The 24568-nt window shown below is 33.9% G+C and overlaps 1 protein-coding gene across 2 annotated transcripts; it reads right to left on the bottom strand.

Moving 5' to 3' along the window:
• Positions 1–19588: 19588 nt before the first annotated feature.
• On the bottom strand, positions 19589–22696 carry LOC103569837 (uncharacterized). 2 transcript variants are annotated; one of them, XM_014439842.2, is made up of 4 exons: positions 22402–22696; positions 21615–22149; positions 21191–21516; positions 19589–21034 (listed from the first exon to the last, which is right to left on the bottom strand). In XM_014439842.2, exons 1-4 carry the CDS (start codon positions 22483–22485, stop codon positions 20648–20650), a joined length of 1332 nt encoding a protein of 443 aa, XP_014295328.1. In that variant the 5' UTR covers positions 22486–22696; the 3' UTR covers positions 19589–20647. The 2 variants fall into 2 exon arrangements, with proteins under 2 accessions (XP_014295328.1, XP_008545583.1); XM_008547361.3 differs by having other exon boundaries at positions 21200–21516.
• Positions 22697–24568: the final 1872 nt, after the last annotated feature.

Here is a 24568-nt window from a genome sequence, read left to right as displayed (position 1 = left end):
AAATTTCGCGCCAAGTTGCTGCTACTGCGCGGCGCTGTAGTCGACGTTCAAATTTTTGCTAGAGTGGGGGGCGGTCGATGAGTCGTAAAATCGATTGCGTTGTAGCAACTGACGGTTCGATAGCGGCAGTCAGTATCATAGAAAATGGCAGCAGTAGTCCAGATCTTTCTTTACGTTTGAATTAAAACTCAGTATCGCAGTTACGTCGTGTAATTATCCATTAAATTTGTTGCTCATTACTCTTTAATTAAATTGTGCAGTGTTTGTAAAATGTGAATTGTGCAAAGTGTTTAGTGCTAGTGTAAAGTGTTGTGTTGAGTGTCAGTGTGAAGTGTTGCTGATGGCTGATGCTGATGCTGACAACTTCCAAGTTCCTGAGCAAAATCATCTGGCATCGTCTGGTGGGGAAATAGCAGTTAAGTGACGTTTTTTAGCTGCAATACACTTGGAGCAATTTAATTCAAATCTCCAGGTGTATTAGGACACCCTTCTGCATATTATTTCCCCGCCAAGGTTTGTTCAAACACTCAAGTGTTTTTTTTTTAATTTTAAATATTTTTCTATCATATTCGTCGCCATTTTATTTTGACGTTCGATTTTTAATTTTTATCCAGCATCTAATAATATATTAGTCAAATATTTGAATTTACCGCGCAAGTAGTGAGAATAAATAATAAGAATAAAAAATTTCTACCCAAGCTAGAGCTAGAGCATTTCTGAACATACCTTTGATAGTAATGTACCAGCACTGGTAGCGGAAATAAAAATGGCGGGAAGCTTGAGTAAATTTAAAAAAAAATTATTGATAAAAGTTTTTTTATTCACTGATTTTAATTACGGATCAAAATTCTATTAATACAAGTATTGTTTTTAAAAATTTTTTTTAAATATCCCGCGTTTTCGTCTAGATGTCGCTTTTTTTTTATTCTACTCTTACGCTAGTATTGCTGCACAAATGACTTTTGCGTCATAAGATGTATGGAAAAAATTACAAATTTGATTTCCGACGCCATTTTTATATTAATTAAGACGTGAAACTGTCTTTTACTATCATGGTAACTTAATAAATGAATATCGATTGAATATTAGTGTGTAATTATGGAAATCGAATGATTCTGGTGCCGTAAGATGGATGCGTAAATAAAAATTCAATTTTAGTTCATATTTGTAGGCTTTGTCCTCATAAATTTTTACTATTAATCTAAAAATTTCTCAAATAAGTCATAGAGGTGGTCGTAATTTTGGCACATTAATAAGTGTACCAGAAAAATCTGGTACATCTCTACCTTATGACAACTGAACCACAACTAGGCCTACCACAAGTAACTATTAATGTGCACCAAGTACACCTATTAATGTGCCGTAATTTTGAAAAATTTTTCGAAGTTGATAATTTGGTGCCGTAAAATGGACGAAAAAAATGAAAACTTAATCTTTATTATTTCTAATGACAATTTCGACCTGCTCTTGCCAATCATTCAAATACTTTTATGCCGTAAGATGGAGTCGAGCCTTCTTACTGTTAAAATGAGTGCAGGTTATCATAAAATTATCAAACAAAAAATAGAATAATTAATATACAATAAATTGAATACTATAAACAAACACAGATGGCAAAATATCGATAATATGAATTTAAAAAATTGAGCACAGGCGACAATTTAGTAAAGCTTTTTGAAATTACTCAAGAGGGTAACGATGCGTATTCGAGGACACAGTTCACTTGTGTTTAACATTTTATCTATCTCGTTGAAGGTTATCAATGACACTTGCTGAGTCAGTAACGGCGTAGTGCGGCATCTTCAAAGTTTAATATCCGAACAACCGCGTCACTCAGTTCACCCGACTCAAGTATATTATATCATACTCGTGGCCACGTTTTGCTCTCTGCCTCTCCCGCCTCCATTCCCTTTTTCGCGAATCTAATTTTTCATTTACAAAAAAAAAAAAAAAAAAAAAAAAAAAAAAAGAATCAAATCTATACAATGCAATACAATATATCTATATATCTATATATGGATATGCTGAATTACAAAACAAAGATTTAAAATGACTGCATGTATACATGGATGAATAAAATTTATTTAACATCCCTGTTCATTAGTAACAACTTAGTATTAAGGTAATTTTAATTATGGGTTAGTTCAGAGTGTACCGATTTGCGGGACTAGTATGGGGTGTGCAAGTGGTTAGAGATGAACCAGTAGAGAATAAGGGTGTAACAATGTATTATATTCTATGAAGCACAACCTGGCAACCCCTCCTGTAAAACCACAAACCCCTTTTCCTATTCATCCCCAACAATTTGTTAACTGCTATATCAAATTGACTTCTACCGGTTCTCATTTATGTACATATATATATATAAGAGAAAATTATTTTTTATCTTAATTTTTGAAAAAATCTGTTTTCTTCCCATTTTTTTTTTTTTGGAATCAAGGGATTTTGTACAAAAACTTTAATAACTTAAAAATTTGAAAAAAATATAAATTAAGCCTTCACTGTGTCTATATTGTGACGATTGCCAGCAGGTGATGCAAAAAAAGTCATTTTTTCAAAAATGTGGATTTAGAGGATTTTCTAGTGAAATCGACGATATATGTATATATATTGTCAAAAAAAAATTATTACTTAATAATTTTTGACTATTCAATCATTCAATAAATCATAAATTTATTTGAATTACGCAATTTGATTAATGATATTACTTTATGATTTAAATTAACAAATAAAAGATAACACTTGACATAGTTTGTACGATTATTATTAGAGTAGAAATAACATTCATATAAATACAGGCTACTTTGTTTCGAATTGGAGTTAAAGAAAGTTTTTGGTACACAGAAAAATTTATTATTCTTTATTTTTGGAAATGTTTTCATTACGAATTTTGGTGGCGGTATGCATTGCCATTATTAGTAAAAGTGAATGTGAAGGAATGAATTTTTATGAAGATATAATGGATAAGAACCTTGATGTCCGAGAATTTTTGGGAAATAATAAAATGGTGCATATTTATGCCAAGTGTTTAATTGAAGACGGTCCTTGTCCTGCGATGGCCGTTCGTTTGAGAAGTATATTTTGTTTATTTATTATTATTTAAATTACTTAATTTATTTGGAAATTTCCCGCCTTTTTGATTAGTTTTATAAAAACAATTTTGTTTTCAGAAATGATGCCTCGATTAATGGCTAATAAATGTTTAGGCTTCACGCAAAGAGAGAAAGAATTGAAAGAAGAAATTTTCCAGTACCTTCAGTGAGAAAATTTCATTTTATTCATTACTCATTACTACTAACACGAAATGACCATCAATTTTATGTTCAGTCATCACGAAAAATTGGCTGACAATAGACGTCAAAAATTTTCAGTTAATTTTTTATAAAATAATTTCCTGGACAAAATAAAGTTGGCGCGAAAATTTAAATGAAATTCAAAAAATGATCATTGATCAATTGACGTCAATTCTCTGACAATTTCTCTGTCTTACATCACTAATTACTCATTACTCAGTCATATATTTTATTAAACACACGAATTTCTTTTTTTTCCAGAGAGAAAAAGCCAGAGACTTATAAAGCGTTGGCTAGAAAATTTGTTCCGAATTCTACACACGAGGGCGATGGACAACAAAATTGACCGCCAGAAAAATTTTGTTTACTTGGCAGTAATTATTCATATTTATAATTAGATAAGAAATATTTATGTGGCAAAAATTGACAGATGGCTGTATATAATTATGTAATTATTTAAATTAATAAGACATTTGATTTATTCTTCATCGAAATTTAAATTAAATTACAATTCTTATCACAAAATAATTAATTAGCCTACAATAAAAAATGAATCACATGAAATTAATTACTTGTTTATTAAAAATAAATAATTTGTTGAGTATTAAAAAGTCATATTTGATAAAAATATATTTTTTCAGAGTAATTAAGTCGTACTGTAGGAAATGGGATAAATAAATAAAAATAAATAAAGAGAGACATATTTTAGGTATGATTAGGAAGATTGATAGGCATATGAGGCAAAAAGATCTTACTTATCGTAAGTATGTGACGTTATTGTATATCCCTCGTGGCAATTTGTTCACCCCTCATATATATCCGCTGATAGACTCAAGAACCAGCGGCAAAGGAATCAGGGGCTCGGAACGTTTCGTAGCGAATTGTTTAAAAGTATCCCACCAACTCGTCCTTCGCTTCTTCATTCCTTTTTTTCTTATAATATTTTTTTATACCGCACGCTTCCTCGCTGGCAAGTGTCGGGAAAAAAGTGAAGTTATAGATATAATATTAAGAGTTTTTTCCGGGGATTTGTATTATATCATACTGGGAATATGGCTTGTGTGTATCATAGGGGTCGAAACAGGTTCTAGACTTCAGACACCCGGATTTCGGATGTGTGCGTCGTCGGTGGCAAGAGACGATTGACTCAGAAGTGAGGGGTTAGATCGTCTGATCGCAACTCTCTTGAGTCTTTTGCCACATTTCGCGCCACATTGGGTCTACATGGATTTTAAAATACCCCTAGTTCCTCAGTAGTTGTTTAAATCTCTGACCCTATCAATCGACGACATTCAAAATTATTTTACGACTCAAATCTTATTATTATATATTACATATTCATTTTTTTTTATACTCTAATAAATATATTTAAATTTATTAAGATTTTTTTTCATACTTTTTTGACAGTCAGATGGGGCTGAAAAAATTATCTGTTGTCTAAAAATACGAGGTAAAAAATTAGCGGAGTGTAATTTTTTTATATGATAGACAAACGGGTTAATTTTTTAAAAATCGATAACAAGGATTTTTTTTTTCCTGAATTTTTTTTCCGGCAAGAAAATTTTTAATTTTCGTCTTTTCACTTGAAAATTTTGAAAAAAATTATCAAAATTTTTTTTTATTTTACTTTACTCATAAATTTGAATATTTATGTCTTTGTCACAATTAAAATTTTTATCCCTTGAAAATTATTAGCGAAATTCTATTCCACGGAAAATTCTAAATTTTTCCGACGACTGAAAAATATTTTTTCCTTGATCGTCTCCATATTTAACCCTCACGTTCATCATAAATTTATTTATGATTAGTAACTCATTTTATTAGAGTCTTGTCATATATTCATATATATAAGACAATAAAGATCTAAGTCATACGTCTTAACATGATCGTGAACCGATCAGCGGGATTGACGGAACTCAATCGAAACATATGGGGTGTCTTGCACGTTCATGTTATGGAGATTGGTTTTGCCGGGCGAATACTAAACCACCCGACATAAAAGATGATACCTCACACTTGTATCTGTCTCTAGAACAAAACTACAACAAAAGCTATTGACCATCCAGCAGTCACTCGTCCACCATAAAAACATTACAAGTCCTTTCAGTCCATCCTACAAATTTTATTAAGATTGACACTACATCCCTTCCCCTCCTCTCCACCCGTTTATTTAAACCTCTACCACCCACCCAAAATATATTCCACTCCCCATAAATAATAACAATTTAATCTATAAAAATTCCATTCACGCTGTGACATTTCACGCGTAATTTCACATCCAATTCTAGATTCACAGCTTTCTTATATTTTCCACCGCGACTCCCATTTTTCTCCAGCATTAAATAACGAAATCCTCTATCACAAATAAATATTAAACTCCATAAATAAATAAATAAATAGATAAAATAATTGAAAGATTTAAATAATTACAGTCGTGTATCGAACAGTAATAAATTCCATGTCCATCCTAGTGTCCAGTCACCCCAAATTTTTATGCTCTAGACTTATAGCAAAAATAGGGTGAACTTGCCAGTGATATACGTCTTTCCTATAACAGTTAGAATCAAAACAGCATGTAAGAGTTTTAACAAAGGGGAGTAATATAACCGGAATAAAAAAATATTGCCAGCCGATGGACGATCCAGGAACCGATTGATCTACAAAAATACTTTGGTATCTTTCCTCAGCGCGTCCGCCACCGCTACCAGACATCTATTTCACCAAATGAAAAATTTCTCAGTGGAAATCTATTTTATCTAAGAAAAAAAAATATGGAGTTTGAAGTTTTTTAAAAATGTACTTTACTTTTCCCGATGGGTGGAAACAAACAAGGCGGCGTATTATAATAATGTTTGTGTGTGTGAGTGTGAGGAGAACAACGTGCTGTATCAGGCGCTGAGAGTGTCACACGATGTGGATAGAGCGTAGATTACAAGGGAGCCAAAGGGTGTCCGCAAAGTGGACGATGGTCACTTTCCGGTGCTCTAGATGCAATATCATAAACAAAATTTTCTACAACGTTTTAAACAAGAAGGATAGAAGGTAAAGGGATGTTTAACCTCTTTTATTATGTCTACCGCACATAATATTCTCCCTGCAGTCAAGAAAACTATGCACGAGTGTCTACACGGTTTTACACAGCCCCAAAGCTGCTGTGTTTACTCTTGAATATTCATTCTTCGTGACTGGATGCTCACTCGTTCCCACCCCTGGTTATATTAGAGACTTGTGCTCTCCAGCGACACAAAAGTCTACACATTAACGACCAAGCATCCATAGTTTGCGGCCTTTGTTGCTGACCGAAACGCGATTCGATTTAAATTAACCGGGTAAAGTTCGGGCGCACTGAAATTATTGTGATAATAATTATTGGTGTTTGTTGCTGGAGAATAAAAGTTTGTCGTGATCCTGGATGGCTTACGGCAAGCTGTAGCTTTGGGTAAATCGAAACTGGGTATATAAAATGTCATGGGCTAGTTTAACTGTCCTTAGACCGAGTCCCCCTTGGTATCCTATGGGTTTTATTTTTTGTTACTTGTCTTTAGTTGGTCTTCTTTTGCCCTGTGTGGCTATAAATACGGGAAAGGAGGCACACACGCTATCTCGGGGACAATAAAAATAGATTTGCTCTGGTAGCCTGTGCATTGCAGGATTGCTTCGCCGCAAGTTACGATTAAAAGATCGAACGTTTTGATCCGCCCATACTGTGTACGATCTTAAACATACGCCGATGACTTCTTGTTTAGATATATAAATATATATTGAAGAAACCGGGGTAAAATGAGAACAAATTTTTTTTATCTACATTATTTTATTGACAACTCAAATTATAAACGGTGAGGTAAAATGGGCCATCATTGTAAATAAAAATTTTTAATTCACAGAAAAAATAATTTTTGACTCAAGAAAATTTTTTCTAGTGTACGGTTATGACATTTCGAGGTCTTGAATATTTTTTAAAATTGGGGGGTAATATCTGAGAATGGTGTCTCATTTTACCCCGGGCTTATAGAAGGTTATTTTTATTTTTTGATATTTACTGATATCAACTAATGAAAATTTGACAATTTCGTTGTTTATTTACAGACTTATTTTAGGAGCAAAGAGACAACATGGGAGATAATGGCTGGGTATTGACAAACATGACAAATAGACTCGGAGTAATGGAAATATTCAATGAAACGCGATGTCTTGATAACGGAAGAAAAAATAAAGAGACCCTTCTACTGTACGATTAGGAATATAGTCTGACGATAAAACCTCCTTTGCGTGGATTAGTTCGCTCAATCAGGAAATATATTCGATGCCCTCATAAAGTATTTCCCCTTACGTACGAGCCCCTATGTGCGCTCTTCCATGTGCCACCCACCCTCTGCCCAACTCTATAACATTCATATACTTTCTCTTTTTTTTATCTTATATCTGTCCTCTCCCGCGATTCATCGATTTAACTTTTATAATTTTATTGTTTTCATTTTTTTATCAACCGCGGGAATTTTTAAAAAATTAAATTCACTATTTTTAGAATTGAGTTATTAAATATATCTGTGGTTATTAAAATAATTATAATCTACATATTTATCAATTGTTTGTGATAACAGAAGTTTCTATTCATTCATAAATATTTTTTCTTTATAAATATTAATGCCGCTTTCTCTCTAATAAATTACGACTTTATGTAACAGGAAAATTAAAAATTTGAATTAACATTTAGATTAGAAATGGAAAAAAGTCAAGCAAAATATGAAACCAAAATTTTTTTTTAGTCTCTTTTAAAAAAAATTTCAAGTATTTGAGTCCAGGAATTTTTCAAAAAATTTTTTGGACTAACTTCCAAATTATCAAAAAATTAAATGTTTTCAGTTGGCTGTTGTCTCATATATGATAATACATATATGTATATAAATTCTCAATAAATCCACCCTCATACACACATTTCTTCTCATGTGGACCCCAAACTACACCCGGAAATTCATTAGCGGTATCAGATACTTCTAGTGGGTGCTTCGCGCCGGAATAAATCAAAACCGGGCCATGAAACATTTACAGAACCACTTTAATTCCTTTTTCCTTCTCTATACTATAGTATACGTCCAATAAATAAATATTATTTTTACGCAACTTCGATCTGATTAATAAAAAATATAAATAAAATAAAGACCGCGTAAATTGATATCTTGGACGGGAATTTGCTGATCTCGGGTCTAAGCCGTCATGGGATTTTATTTGTAAACTCTCTTAAGGATCATATAAATGCTTGCAAGAAGAATAACTTGTCTAATATCTTGTGATCGAATTGAGCCGAGTCTTACTGCATTGATGTCCACCCGAGCGTGGATCATGTCTTGGAAATTTCAAATTAATTTCACTAAGACTCGAACCTTATGCTCTTAGAAGATCTCCGGAACTTTAGGATCTCTCGAAATTCAATTTAATATAACGATGACCACTTGAAACTCAACAGTATACTTTTAAATTGAGTAAACTGATCGTCGTAATCTGTAATCCGTTAAATTTACTTTTTTTCGGTAAAAAAATGGATAAAATATTTTTTTATAAATTTATTATTATTTTAATAAAGTTTATATAGTTATAACTGAGTGGTTGGATGCACTTGCGTACACAAATTTCACATAAATCATCCAATTCAAATTAATTTCTCGGTTATACGACTAGTAAATCAAACCGACGGGGCTGCCCTATAACGGGTGAGCTCTAAATCATAGGCCACGTTAATTGCGGCTGAACTGCGTTCGCCAACAGTGAATATGAACATTGTTATAAATGTTAGCTGTTACACAATTATTATATATTTAACTCTAAACACAGTATTATTATTATTATTATTATTATTATTATTATTATTATTAGGGACAAGATTTTTGCCTTAATTTTGAAATGAATGATTCAAATATATGATATTGAGGCGAAAATATTGTTTTTATCAGAAAAATTTTCAAACAAAAGTTGTAGGAAATTTAATTTTCTAAAAAAAATCTCTCTTATGATTTTTTTGAACGACCAATAATTTCACCGTAATTACAAAATTAAGATTCATAATAATTGATTCGAATTTTTGATAATTACCAAAATCTTAATTTTGAAATTACGGCTTTCTTATTAGTCCTATGACAAAATTATAAGAGACATTTTTTCTATAAAATTACATTTTGAACAACTTTTGTTTAAAAAATTTTTTTATACGACCAATATTTTTTCCATAATATTAAAAATTTGACCCAATTAATTATTAATGGTTATTTTTAGATTGAAGCAAAAATCCTGGCCCTAATTATTATTATTATTTTTGACTAAATGAAAATTGAATATTTGAAAGATGATCAGAATTTTCTCAATTCAAATCGAGTAATTTGAAGAGTAACAAATAATCCGAAAATTGACGAATATTTTTGAAAATTTTAAATCATTCAAAAAGTTATGGATAGTTGGAGAATTTTCAAATTATTTGATCCAAATTTCGGATCGAAAAGTTGTATTCACTTCGCACAACCCTATTATTATTCAAATTAAACCGGTCCTTATGATAAAGAGGCGGAAATTTGAGTAAAACGTTTGACACATTTGGCATTTGTAAATTGGTTTAGTTGGGTCAGTTTAGGAAGAAAAAAAGGAAATTTTTAGTTTAAGGGCGGTGGTGCATGCTGGATATATGTGAAGAAGGAACCAAGAAAGAAAGAATAGAAGGGATTCTAAGCAACAAGGCTAGTTTGACTTACAACCCCACTAGCTCACGATCACGTATGCCGTTCACCCTTAGGCGTGATTCATCAATGACTTTGTCATTTTTAAATCCAATAAATATATTTTATTGTCCATTCATGTTATATATTTGTTTTCAAGTTTTTAAATTATTCAAAAAAAAAATCATGTTGTGATATGATCCAGTAATTTGTGAAAGCCAAAAATAGTTCAGAAAATCACTCCAGATTTTTTAAAAATCCGCATTCACTCCGATTTGGAATTTGGATATTTAAATAAACTCCTTTTAGAAATAAATTTCTCAAAAACTATTTACCATGTAATTGAATAATTTTTTGTACATTATTATTATTGAAAAAAGTAAATGATAGTATTCATTGGGCTATTATGCATAGCAGCCCCTAAAATGATAGAGTGTCGTAGAGTAAGAAGTGTCAGGGGGTTAAGACTCGAGATTTTGAGGGTCGCTTTAATTAATACCGCAAAATACAGTGGTTCTTTCACGGCACTCGACTTTCATCGGTCGCTAACTGTATATATAATATAATATAACAACTAAGCTGCCATTAATTCACATCAACGTCTTCCTATCTCAGCCTCCCCTGTATCTCTCCGTCTCCTAATTCGCCATCAATGACTGGCGTCTTCTGTCCCAGAGATAACTTTATAGTCATCTTAAAACACCTTCAACTAACTTTTTTAAAATAATAATAATAATAATAATAATAATAATGATAATAATAATAATAATAATAATAATAACAGTAAAGTAAAAGAATAAAATTTTGAGTTAAAGAGATTTCGGCATTAGGTTCCGCAGTTACAGTAAATAAGGGTAGAAGGATTTCCCATTGGTTAAGTTGATCATTGTCACGTTACGTGTAGAAGTGTATCAGAACAGATTGAGTATATATATATATATATATATATATATAGAGAGAGAGACTGGTTTATGCGTGGATAAAGTCCAGTAGTCCAGTGGTTCGTTGAAGACAAGAAAAAAAAGTAAAATAAAATAAAATAAAAAAGAAAACGTCTCTTGTGGTTATCGAACAGGATACTGTAGGATTCGATCACACATTTGTGGTATAGACCAGTGTGTTACTCATGTTAGTACGGGGGCCACATACTAATGGGGCATTACCTTAACACCCTATAGACATACCACCAACTCACTTACTCACTCACTCAGTCACTCGCTTAGTTGTCGTTCAGTTAGTTACTCCTTGGGGAGAAAGCCAAAGGGAAATTGAGAGTGTGAGAATAAGAAAAGGAAAAGGAAATAGTACACATATATAAAATAAAATAAAAAAGAATAAAAGCCATGTGAACTGTGGCTGCGGGTGTGTATTTTCCTTCGTTCCTTTACCAGCCTCTGGCGCCGAAACTCCCACTACTCCTACCCCATCTCGTTTTCTTCATCATGACACTTTGAAAATTGTTTTTTTTTTTTTTTTTAAATATTCTAATTTCGTTAATTTTTTTTGATGCCATAAATATTTGGCTTAAAAAAATTACATGACCCGAAAAAGGATTTCATATATTTTATTACTCATAAAATTTTTTTTATGACAATTTATATACTTTAATTAAATATTTACTCCTGTAAAAGGAGGCAAAATGAACATATGATTTTTTTATCTGATTATTTTGCTCCAGAATAAAAAAAATGATGTGAAAAAAAATTTTTACCAAAATTTTAAGACTGACCACTTTACCTCAGCTCTAAAATTTTTTTATCGGAGATTAAAAAAAGTGTGTGCACTAAAATAGTGTCTACGCTTATGCCTGCGGGCATCGATCGTTTTTTTTTTCCGCAATCTGAGATTTCGCGAGCAGAGTAAAGCTCTAGTATATATAGCACAGAGTAAGTGTACAAGAGTAGAGTAGAGTAGAGTAGAGTATAAGAGACAATGGTAGTCGAAAAGCGGAGCGATTGCACCGCGCGATAGATTTAGCATTAAAGAGGTGGCTAGGGGCTGGAACGACGCCTTATGAATTTCCAATCGACATATTATCGGCAGAGGCCTCGAGCACCCGTGGATCGTGATCAAGTGGACCTTCATGTCCACGGACAATACGTGTTGAGTTCCAAGAACAACAATACACTATCATTGTCGTCAAGTGTGTTGCGCTTTTGTCAAAAATATATCATGCAAAAAGAAAAAAAAAAGCTCTTGTCAATCTTTCGCAAGCGTTTAAATCCTCATCTCAATAATATTTTCATTTAATGTTTTTTCTTAACAACTTAACGTCAAGTTAAATATCTTAGTCGAGAGTAAAATCACAGCAACCCTCATAAATTAGGTCTTTCACTAGATGATTCGTTAGTGGATTTTGTTACTCTTAACTTGGGCACTCGGAAAAGTTGAGAGAGCAAATGGGCGCTAACTTGGCTCAACTAACGGGCAATCAGATCGTCTCTATTGGGACAACAGATCGTCGTATTTCTCTCACCCCCTTGTTTTTCGATCGCTTTCAGTCTGAGTCCGAGTCTGAGGAGTTTCAGTCCGAGTCTGGATCTGGGTCTGGCTCTGAGTCGAGGATTCTCGTCTTGCAGACCCGAATGTGGAGCAAAGCTTATTTATCGCAAAACTTTTGTGGAGGTTAAAGAGCAGTAAATCCACCCTAGAGAGATACAGAAACAGGCTTAATTGGCCGAGGACTCTCTCCCTTATCATACGGACTGATAATTACTCTAATCGCCAACTATTAATTTGTTTTAATATTATGTGATGTTTGTAATTTTATTTATTTTAGTTACGAGTTTGGAGACGGATATTCGGAGATTTAGCGCCGCGGAGATACGGACTCGTGAGTCGCTGAAGAGAAATCACCGTGGAATGACAAAGAAGGAGGAGGAATAAGGGGGTGAGAGAGTGAGGAAGAAAAAATAGACATAGATATAATACACGGCCTACGGTGGTGGCAGGATATGTGAAAGGGTCCGGCTGGGGTGAAACGACCACCAGGACCAATGGACCATGCGCTATTCTTTACGGATCTAATTGACCGGGGAGATAACACAGCCGATTCCCGCTGGGTAATAACGTTTTCTCGCTCGATTTTAATGGCCGAACTAATCGCTGGTCTTCATGTGCTGCTGGTATTCCTCGACTTTTCTTATTGAGGTCTTAAGGTGCCACTAGATTTATTATTTTTTAAATTATTTAAATTATCAGTCACTGAAAAAAAATTTTTAAAATTGTTTTTCGCTTGAGCGTAAGCTTTAATTTTACTGAACATGTGGTTTTGCAAAAAAAAATTAGCAATTAAAATCTATCAAATTTTTTCGTTTGAATGGAACAAAAAATTCGAAAGATTATTGATAAAAATATGAAGAAAAAAAAAGTAGTGAGTAAATAAATTTTATTATGAAAATATTCAGAAGGAAAATATATCAAATAATTTTTATTTGGTGTATGATAGGACGTAAAAAAGTAAAAGTATCGGAGATCAAGTCATGAAGGTACACAAGTAGTGTAGTAGCGATCAGTAGTTGTGTCGTGGACGGTATAAAAATACCCGAAGACACGTGAAGAAGAAGGTCGATCGTCGTTGGATAGTATAAGTATTCCCGAAGGCAAGGGGCAATTTGTCCCGGTCATTTGGCGAGTCCACTGGGACTCCCTGACTGTAATCCAATCACCAGCCACACTCTTTCTCTTGCCCGAATTTTATTTTTTTTCCTTCTCTCACTCTCATCAACTCATCGGCTGCAATAGAGCACTATCGCAGCAGCGTCGTCGAGCCGTCGCGCATTCTCGCCCTTGTACACATAACTAGCATCATTGTCTTGCTCTATCAGTCCAGTCTCCGCGATTGTCTTTCTCCATTTCCCCGAAAGATGCCAAAGGAACCCACACCTACTCATCTATCCGGTCATCTATTTGTCCCTCATCTATCCACCTTAGTTATATAGATACCGCTATTTTCTTCTCACGATTTGTATTCGGTTCACTTTCCCTGGACCTCGTGCCGACCCTCTAGCTACTGGCTACTCTTTACTCCCCTTGCCAAACTAGTCATCGAGCCGTGACAATCGTGACCGAGTGACAAGTCGTGTTGACTTACACCAGCACTGATTGCGTCACTTGAAACATAAACTTTTTTTTTTTGTCAGTGTAAAAGATAATAATAAATTTTTAAAAGTGAAAAGTTAAAAGTTTCATTGAGTTTATGACTAAAAAAAAAAAGTAAAATTTATAATCCGTGAAAACAATTATGTCTTGGAAGAGTCAGAAAGTCCTGTAGAATAGAGAAGGTTCGGCCTGGACGCGCAAAAACGGCCAATATCTCTCGTTTGATTTATATAGACTGCTCTTGCTCTTGCCGGAAATGGAAGGGGTCCTGCTTCGACAGACGCTCCAGAAACTCGAGATATTAAATGGAATATTAAAGATTTAGCGCACACACGCACACCCCACACACTCGTATACTCAAACAAGTTTTATTTTAAAAAACTATCACGGAATATATATATATGAAATAAAAATAATAGTGAAAAAAATTTAAGTGCCGAATGGACGATAGACTGATATATCTAAAAGACGTCAGTTACCTGGAAATCTACACGAGTTACTGCGTGCATAGAACCTAAAACTGGCCATTTCAATAAACTACCCCCATAAATCCCTGAAGTAGAAGGGACAGATATCTAAGCAACATTTTTTTTACTCACGAATCCTTCCCTTAATCCTTGGAAAAATGAAACCATGAATTTTTTCGCTCGTCGAAAATCGGCTACCGAATTCCACTTTTCTATCAGATTAATAAATCGAAGAAAAAAATTAGACTAAGGGAAACATGATTTAGCTTTTCTTTTACACGTCATATAAATGTGTACATAAGCATTTATTCATATATTTTTCTCTTGTGACTCCTGACTCCTGACCACTTACTAAAGGGTCCAAAATTGCTTTTAGTTTTTTTACTTTTGCTACAGATCGCGGTCAAGACCATAAAATTCTACTGCTAGGCTGTTGAATCCACCTGGTGTTTGGTGCCGTATTGCATGTAAAACATGAATGCATTCACGATATTGGTGACCCTTTGTCCTTTTTTTCATTATCTTAACAACAGATTTTTTTATCCTTTAAATATTGGACAAAAATTTGAGTAGTGAATGCGAAAATAGTCTTATAACGAGCTCTGACTGTTATTAACATGTGATAATTCTAAAAAAAAAATATAGAAGAAACTGTCATGATTAAAAGTATCACTGTACGTCATATATATTTGTTGGGCTACCAGCTGGTAGAGAGGATGTACAAAATACAATACACGTGAGATATAATACCAGAGGGTGGATGAATAACTGGTAGCAAGAGTCGAGAAACACCGTAGCCAACCCTTAACGAGGCTAATACACTTGTCACACGTCAACCCGGAAATCCATGACGTGCTATTAACGTCGGTCCTAAGCTCCAGAACAACTGTTGAACGTCATTGTTAATTTTAACGGGTAAATTATATACTCATCTACTGCTCCCTCACTATCATTTACATATATATAAACTATTTCGTATAATTAATTATTAATTTCTCGTTAAAGTTTTGAAAATTTCTGTCTATAGAGTAGAACAATAGTCTATTTTTTTATTTTTAACACTACTAATTTGAACTTGGAACAGTAACGCGCAGTTTTTAAACCAGTTTACAAATTCATCCACCAGGTGGCGCAATAACATTTTTTTCTCGTTGGCACAACTGTCCGTAAGGCTGCAGAAGTTAGAAAAGAGGCAAAATGAGACATCATTTATAAGAAAAATTTTTTTGGCAAAAAATTTTGAAGGTTTGTGAAGTTAAGGGGTTAGATGGTCAGTCTGAACACTGCGGCCAATTTAAAATTTATTGAAAAATGAGGGAGGTTGGCTCTGAGGTAAAATGGGCCATTATTAAAAATTTTTTTTACGAAAGTCGAAAACTGACTTAAAATTTTTCAAGTATCAAAGTGAGAGAAAATTTTCTAATTAAATTTATTTCTCGGCAATTTATTATTATACCCGAGTGTGAAAATTATTTTACCAAGCATAAAAAGTATCGCAGAACATAAAAATTTTTTATTTACTTTATACCATGGAGAGTAGTTATCCGGTCATTGTAAGTCTGTCGCGCTAATAATGGGCGGGAAGTCCTGGTAAGCCAGTTGACCGTGACTAGATAAAAAATAGTGGATGACAGTAGTAACGTCCTAGCGTCCGACCCTCGGTCCAGGCATCTGTAACAAACTATCGTTCTGCCCCCGACTTGTTGTCATGCTAATCGTATACGATCGTATGTGCGTTACACCCGCGTCGCATCACTCGATCTGTGCATCAGCTTCTTTTTTTTCACCCTCAGCCGACTCAGTCCACTTCCCCTCGAGATCCTGATCCTTGCGTCCACGTCGAAAACGAAAACACAAGTACCAATGCAATGGACAAATAAAATAAAAGAATAGATTGCTACTGTATGGAACCGATTCAAGATTTTCTGGATTCGGAGTAAAAAAAAAATAGAAGACAAATCGGATTTTATGGTGGCTTATATATATGAGCTGTGGGATAAAACGCGAATACCTACAAGCCAACAAGCCTGTCATTCTCATTCTCTCGAGGCTTCCCTTGTGTATAATATTATGTCCTCGAATTTGTTTGTCTCTGCATCTGTTATACATTCATTTATTTTTTTTTATGGCGGTATAGATTTTACTGATAAATTTTTTTAAATATTTTTTATTATTATTTTGATAAAAAAAAAGTAATCGAAGAATCATTTAAAATAAATCTGTGATAACATTAAACGACAAAACTTATTTTATACCGCTGGACATTGGCTTATATACTAGTGATATAATAAAATAAACTGTCAGCAGCAGCTCACATAAAAATGCTAAAAAGGAGCATCACTGGCCATAGACTAGTATGGATCTTTCATGGACTAGACTAGACTCCTTCCCAAATCAGTTAGATGTTAAATTATTCCTGAAAATCGAATTAATATCGGGCATTGGTCCTGTCACTGCTCGGGTTATTTATTTCTTTTTTTTTTTTTAGGAAATTTATAGCGAAAATTTTGAAAAAAGTTATTTTTGAGTCTAGGGTTTAAGCGGGGTTCGAACCGCCGACCTTTGGAAGTAATCAGCTAAATTTTTTTTTTGTCTTCAAAAAATAAAAAAATATGACGTAGAAAATTTGAAAAACGGGGATTTTGAAAAAAAATTTTTAAATTAAAATTTTAAAAAAATACTTATCTCCATTGTTTAAAATTAAAAATAAATAATTAATTATAATTAAAACTATTTACTAAGAACGGGTCAACGCTCGGGTCGACGGCCATCAACAACAAAATAAATTTATGCAACGTCTTTATTTAATTCCACTGACTTAGCGATATATTTATAAACATTCCAATGATGCAGTGATACTTATATAAAATATTTAATTGGGAATTAAAAACAATGAGTCACATAAAAAGAAAAAAAAATTAAAGTAACGTTAAATGTTGAGGTAAAAGTACTTAAGTGACGGAGTTTCTTAACTTTAACGAGATAATTTTTATCCATCAAGCCTTGCGCAGCAGATTTAACTTCCTTCCCCTTTATAATTCATACCACCCTTAAACCTTGACACCCGTTAAATTAATTCCAATTGCTCAACTTTATCAATTTAAAATATAAAATCTGCGCTATTAATATTAAATAAAAGAATAAATTTTTAAAAAATTATATTTTTGTTTTTTACAAAAATAAAATTTTAAAAAGATTCAAAGGATAATCGGATCATCTCATGAAACCTGTTCGTCAGTGAATGCAGGGGTGAGATTATTATTATACTCGTCATCTAACAGAAGAACGAGAGGACAGAGGATTCGATTGTTTTTCATCGATGCGTGAGAGCCCGTCGGGTATGAAAAAAAAAAAAGCGACTGGTTAAAAATGGATTTTATAAAGTTTCGCGGTATTACACCACGCGATTCCTTTATACTTTAATATTCTTTAGCAGTAAACCACTCGTTCAAAGTCTCTTATTTTATTTTAAGACCTTAACTTAACTCAACAGCTCACCAACTCTCCAGTCATCAGCGTGATTGACGAGTGATATCGTTATAACTAAACGTTTTAGTCCTGCGAAGGCGCGTGCGATCTACTGTGATGATCTTGTTAGTCACTTCTGGACCTTTTATCCCCGGATTTCCCTTTAATAAAAATTTTTTTTTAATTCACTTGACTCGTGTCGATTTAACACACCTGCTATCAAATTTTTTTTATTTAAATAAATGAGTTTTTTATTTTACGCAAATGTTTATTTTCTTAAAAAAAAATATACCGCGAAATTTGAATTTCGTTTAAAAATTTTTTAATTTAAATTTAAATAAAATTGCGCGCGCTAATTTTTAAAAACATTTCTCGTAGACAAAATCAAAATTTGGGGTTTAGATACTAAAATTAGTAAATTTTTATAACATCCTAAGCTTTAGATCTCTTTATTTGTTCGCTAGGACCTCGAAAAATAAAAAACCCGAAAGAAAAAAAATAAATTAATTGCGACATAAAACAAAAATTAAAGTTTGTGAATAAATAAGAAATTTAATATAATTCAAAGCCAATATCCAAAGAATAGTTTCCAACTCCGAAAATAGTGATCCGTTGACCAGGGGTCAAGATATCCGAAAACTAAAACGGACATCATTCGTCTTCTCATCGGCGGTCTTTCCCTCATTCCCAATACCGGATCTCGTTTTCAATTCTACCCGATTCAAGCCATCCTAAGAAGATCCCACACTCTTTTTACTGCAATTCCTATTCCTCTTCTACTTATACTCCACCAACTTTTTCTTCTTTTTATCAACTTCCTCTTTGGTCCTCGTATTTCTTCATTCAGTCGCCGCCAAAAGTTTCTTGCACTATATACATATATATTTATTACACATACTTTTATTTTTTACCCCAAAAACAGAAATAAATATTTCAATCACCGAACAGTAGAAAAATTTCGTTAGTGAAAAATAAAATAAAATTTTTTTTTTATAGTGAATATGAAAATGTAAAATGAAAAGAATATTGTAAAATACTTAGGCTTTTGTTACATACGAAAGGGTGACACGAGAGAAGATAAAGATAGGCCACGGTAGTTTCGTGACTTGACAATAAAGCTTGACTCAGCTTTACTTCATATAAACTTCTCTCTCTCTTCTTCTCTATCTCCGTTACTACCCCACATTTACGTTCCCCTTTATTTTATTTTTTTTTCCAAAAAAATTACAGCATGCATTGAAAGATTTATTTGTTATCTTCTAATGCTTGTAATCACTTTAGTAAATTTATTTTATTAATATTATTTATTAAGCAGAGGAATTAAAACTGAAGAAGGAGTAAAATAAAGTAAAATTATTAATTTTAAAAATACAAATTATTAACATTTATTTTTTTTTTTGTAGTTTTATTATCGTAATAATCATCTTATATACAGATTAACAGGAAAAAACATTTTTTTTTAAACATAATGCACAATTTCTTACAATGAAATAACAAAAAAAATTTATTTTGACAATTTTATTAAAAATATTTTTAAAAAATAAATTAATTTGGCCATTTAAATAATAATTATAATTTTTTTTTAATATTTAACAATTCCAAATTATTAATATTAATTTTTTTTTCTTTAATTTAAAATGAAAAAAATATTTATCACGAGATATCGTAAGCAGTCTCGCTACTGTAAAAATATATTTAAATCTTCACTTCGTATACGTATAATTATTTTTTTTTAATTTAAAATTCAGTTATTTATTAGTGATCCTATTTTATTAATCTGCATTAAAATATTACTCTATTATTATTATTATTTTTTTTTTTATGACAATTGGAAACTGTCATTTGCACATTTTCTCCATAGAAAAATTTATTAAAATTAATTGAGAAGTTTATTATTGCTCGTCTTTTAATCTCTATTCTAGTTTATAGATTTGAAAATTTAAAAATATTCAAAATAAAGACGGCCAAATTTTTTAAACAAATTTTAGCTTTTAATAGAAATTTAAATTTATAAACAATTACAATCTAGTTGATATTTTTTTTACAATAACAATAGATCAATAGAAGAGACCATGGCAAAATGGGTCACTGTCAGTAAAAATAATTTTTTTACTTTTTTTTAAATTTTGACATTTCAAATTTTCAGTATTTCCGGTGTTAAAAAAAAAAAAATAATTTCTTATATTTTCAAATTTCACTTTTTTTTTTTTTTTACTTAGACTCGATCACTCAAATTTTTTTCAATCAACTTTTCAAAAATTTTATTAAACCGCGCATTTTTTCAAATTTTTTTTTTAACCAAAATTTTAGACCTGCCCATTTTGCCCCTTCTCATCTATCCCTCATTATTCCATAGTAATTAAACTTAATCACTACTTAAAAAATAAAAAAAATAATTCAATTATAAACGCACCAATTAAATCCTATTGCTAAATATATTTATATTCATATATTTATATATTTATATATAAAAAAAAAAAAAATGAAAATCAATCGATTGCACTTAATCCACAGAGTTCTATAGCTCACATCACTTTATAAACTTATCTATAAAATAAATGATTAATTATTAATATTAATTACCCTAAGTCCAACAGGCGCCGGCGCGTCGCCGATGTCACAGATAAACTTCAGGACTTCCAGGTGCTGGTTGATGTTGATGGTGACCTGGTCCCTGGTGCTGATGCTGTTGGTTGGACATTTGTCCGGTGGTCTGAGACTGGGGGGTCGTCTGATGATGATTACCATGGCTACCATGAGTGCCATGAGTCCCATGGTTGCCGTGATTCTGACTGCACCTCGCGCGCAAAATTTCGTACCGCTGCTTATACATGTCGCGTTCTTGGGTCAGTTGGGCATTTTTTATTTTTATTTCCTGCAACTCGATCTTCAAAGTGCTATTGGTCGTTTCCAAGTCGTGTCGCTGCTGCAGTCGTTTGCTTCGGCAGTTTTGCGCGTACCCGCGATTCTTCAGCGTCCGTCGCTTCTGCTTCAGTCGCACGATCTTAACACGCGAATAATTACAATTATTCATAAATCAAAATTTCACCAAATTTTTAAGCACAATTTTTTTCATTAATCAATGCTCGGAAATTAACGATAAATTTTTTAAATTAATTAAAGCGACAGGAAAATGAATTAATATTAAAAAATGAGAGACCTTACTCACCTCCTCCCTTGGGCAGCCGTGCAGTCGCTTATTGAGCTCGCGGACGGACAGCGACATCAGGACCTCGTCATTCATCAGATCATCTTGAGAGCTGCTGCTGTTACAGTTCAAATAGTGACCACTGGACCGATGGACAGGACTGTGACCGCCTGGACCACAAGAATTTGCCGAGCATACACTCAGTGGTCGTCCTGGTTGCATCGACATCGTGTGCATGCTGTCATCCATTCCGTTAAGAATTCCATTGCTTGGAGGTAAAATTCCATTTCCTGGTCCTGATCCTGGACCATAGCAGTCTGACATCGTGATATATGGAGCTTAAAATTAACAAAAAATATTTTTCTTTTTATTTTTTTTTTTTATTCTTCAAATTTCTGGTTTGAAAAAAATTCCCGAATATTTTTAAAAAAATTACCTCCATGTCTGATATGCCTGGGTAAGTGTTGCAGCTCTTGAAAATGATGATGACTGGAAGACCAACTTTCTGGAGGTGGCTCAGGAGTTTGTTCTTGAGGACAATGGGGCCTCAAGTCCAAAGGTTCTTGTCTCAAGGACTGGGTCAGCCATCCCATTCCTCCATTCATCTGGTGCATGTCCGCATCCTGGGGTATCTGCTGATGCTGTTGCTGCTGGAGATTCAACAGGAACCCGGTCTTCTCGTTACGCAGATCGCGGTCATTGCGATGATGCTGCTGGAGCGGAGGCGGCGAGGCCGAGACTGGCGGAGTGTCCGGTGGAGTTCCCGGATGGGACAGAGTAGTCAAGTGAGTGGCGACTCCCGGGGGTGCTTTAACCAGGACTCCGTGCTGCACTTGAATGTGCGGCTGACCGTACAAAGGATGCGGCTGCTCTAGCTCATGGGCCGGGGGAGTCAATGGAGCTAACGCCAGACCCGCGATCTGGCCCGCGATGTTACCGTTCACCATCATCGCCGGTGAGCTTAGTCGTACCTATTAAAATTAATTCATGAAATTGATGATCCAGTTGGTACTCGACAAAAATAAAAAACAAAATTAACAAAAAAATTATCAACAAATTAATTAATTAACTAACTAAATAAATAATTAGGTGTTAGTCCCAAGGTATCAACGGGTTTGCAAGGACTTTATAAACAATAAGCATTAATGTTAATTGTAAAATAAAAATATAAAAAATGAACAAATGATAAGAAGCGATTGTTTGGTTTAGGAAGCTGAGATCACCTCGCGCTTAACGTCGGCGGGATCGAGATGATCGAGAACAAATTCCTGGACGTATTCCCTTGCTAAGTGGTCCTCTTCTTCCATCTTGACCTCGTCGACCTCAACAGTTACTTGTTCCACGGCCGTTGTCTCTACCGCGGAGGCTGCAGTAGTGACATAAGGAACCGGCTTCTCACCAGGATTTACTTTGTTATCACTTACGTTTAATAATACGTCTTCTTCACCGCCACCACCACCACTACTCTCTTCGGCGGCTTCTACACAACTCGGTACTCTTGTCTGTGGCGTCTTGCTGACTTTTTTTAAACTTCAGTCCCAATTACTGGCCACCAATTAATTTACTTATTTTTTTTTTTTTTTTTTTAAATTCTGTATCTTATTGCGAACATTTTCTTACGCAATTGCACGTCACTTGAAGCCACATTAATTAATAATAATCATAATTATAATAAATTCCATTGCACAATTATTTAAAATTCACTATTTAAATTCACAAATTTAAATGACAAAAATATAAATCCACTTAAATGTCATCACCCTGATCAATCATCGTGTCATTCGGTTTAACAATACGCGGTAAAAAATAAGCGTGAAAAAAAAAAATAAAGTAGATGTGTTAGACACGAAACGATCGAGGAGATCTGTCCGATTAGCTGGCCGGTCACTGAGAGTGGATTCGCACCTCCTCGACTGGGTATTTTCCCATTCGTACATACGTCCCACCGTACAACAACATATTTATACATATATATTTATGAACACTAGCTAAAAAGAGCGAGCGCGATAAAACGTACGTGTTAAAATGAACAGGAACACCAGAGCCCCGGGGCCGAGTATGAGTTTACGAAAAATGAACTCGCCAGAGTTAAGGTAAGAGATAGGAAATGGGTTTAAGCTCAGGTATTTGTGTTGTCAGTGTGATGATGGTATGTATGTGCTGTCAAGAATAGATATAGAGTGGGAGGGTTAAGCTTGGACCACGAACCTGAGGATATTTCGTGCGCGGCCCACAGTAGATACACCAACCGAATGGGGACCTGCTCAGAGGCTCAGTCTGCCGCTAGTCGGCCATGACGTCACACTAGTAGGTGGAGCCTTTGCTAGTCAGACCTTCGCTGGCAAAGGATTGGCTGATAGCACTATCACTTGCCATTGGTCCTGCTCCCACTCAATTATTTTCACACACTTTTAACCCTCTTACTTTACATACACACACACACACACACCCACACACCGAGGGTAGATTGAGGGTAAAATACCTTAAGAATACCGTCTTTAACGCTTGAATATCAATGCATATCTACTGAGTTCCTTTACTACTTTTCTGAGGTGTCTATTAATTTATACTCAGATTATTCTCATTTTTCATCCCCCTAACGGGGGTGGCTCTGGTATTACTTTTTAAAAAGACATTTAAATTTACATAGCTGTTAAATTATTATATTGTTAGGTGTCTTGTTATCATTTCTTACATATTAGTAAAAAAATGGATATTTTTAATTGTTTTAAAGCGGGGAGATTAGTAAGACTGGGATTCGTGGGATTAAAAGCGGGAGATTATGGATAAAAAAATAAAAAAATTACCTGTAATTAATATTTACGTATAAAATATTCTTATTTGGGTGTGCGTGTCGGTGTGGGTGTGGGTGTGGAGAGTGATACGAGCCGAGTGAATACTGAGGAGAGTAAGCCGAGGCGGTGCTCTTCTATAGTCTAGGAACGGCGTTGGGTGGGATGCGACGGGGTGGAGACGGAAGGGAGTCTGTGCAGAGGAACGGAAGAGGAAAGAGGGAGTGCTGGCTCAGCAGCTCGGTTCCGCTCGCCCCCCGACAGCTTCAACTGGTAGCCTGCACATCGATACCAAACCTCTATCCAATGATACCTCGCACACGCCACATCAACCGCTAAAAAATCTTTCCATTCATATTGCCAAATTATCTTCGAATTATATTCCCTAAATATTTCATCAGTATCATATATTATTATTATTATTATTTAATAGTTAAATTTTACACTGAAAAAAAATTTTGAATCCAGAGTAAATGCGGAGACGACTCCTGAAACAAACTCCCGATTTACTCCGTATGCGAAGTGATTTGTTTACTCCGAAACTCCGAATGACGGAGTGAATTTGGTCATTAATAAAATCCATAATTACTCCGAATTC

Source organism: Microplitis demolitor, chromosome 1, assembly GCF_026212275.2.
Source record: "Microplitis demolitor isolate Queensland-Clemson2020A chromosome 1, iyMicDemo2.1a, whole genome shotgun sequence".
NCBI classification, from domain to species: domain Eukaryota; kingdom Metazoa; phylum Arthropoda; class Insecta; order Hymenoptera; family Braconidae; genus Microplitis; species Microplitis demolitor.
The sequence above is the reverse complement of the archived record's forward strand: the minus strand, read 5'-3'. Positions and strand labels throughout refer to the sequence as shown.

Coding starts and splice junctions, on each gene's coding strand:
- LOC103569837 (XM_014439842.2), bottom strand. CDS start 22,485: ATGGAAGAAGAGGACCACTTAGCAAGGGAATACGTCCAGGAATTTGTT. Junction 21,517..21,614: donor CAGGCATATCAGACATGGAG/GTAATTTTTTTA, acceptor GTTAATTTTAAG/CTCCATATATCACGATGTCA. Junction 21,035..21,190: donor CAAGGGAGGAGGTGAGTAAG/GTCTCTCATTTT, acceptor TCGCGTGTTAAG/ATCGTGCGACTGAAGCAGAA.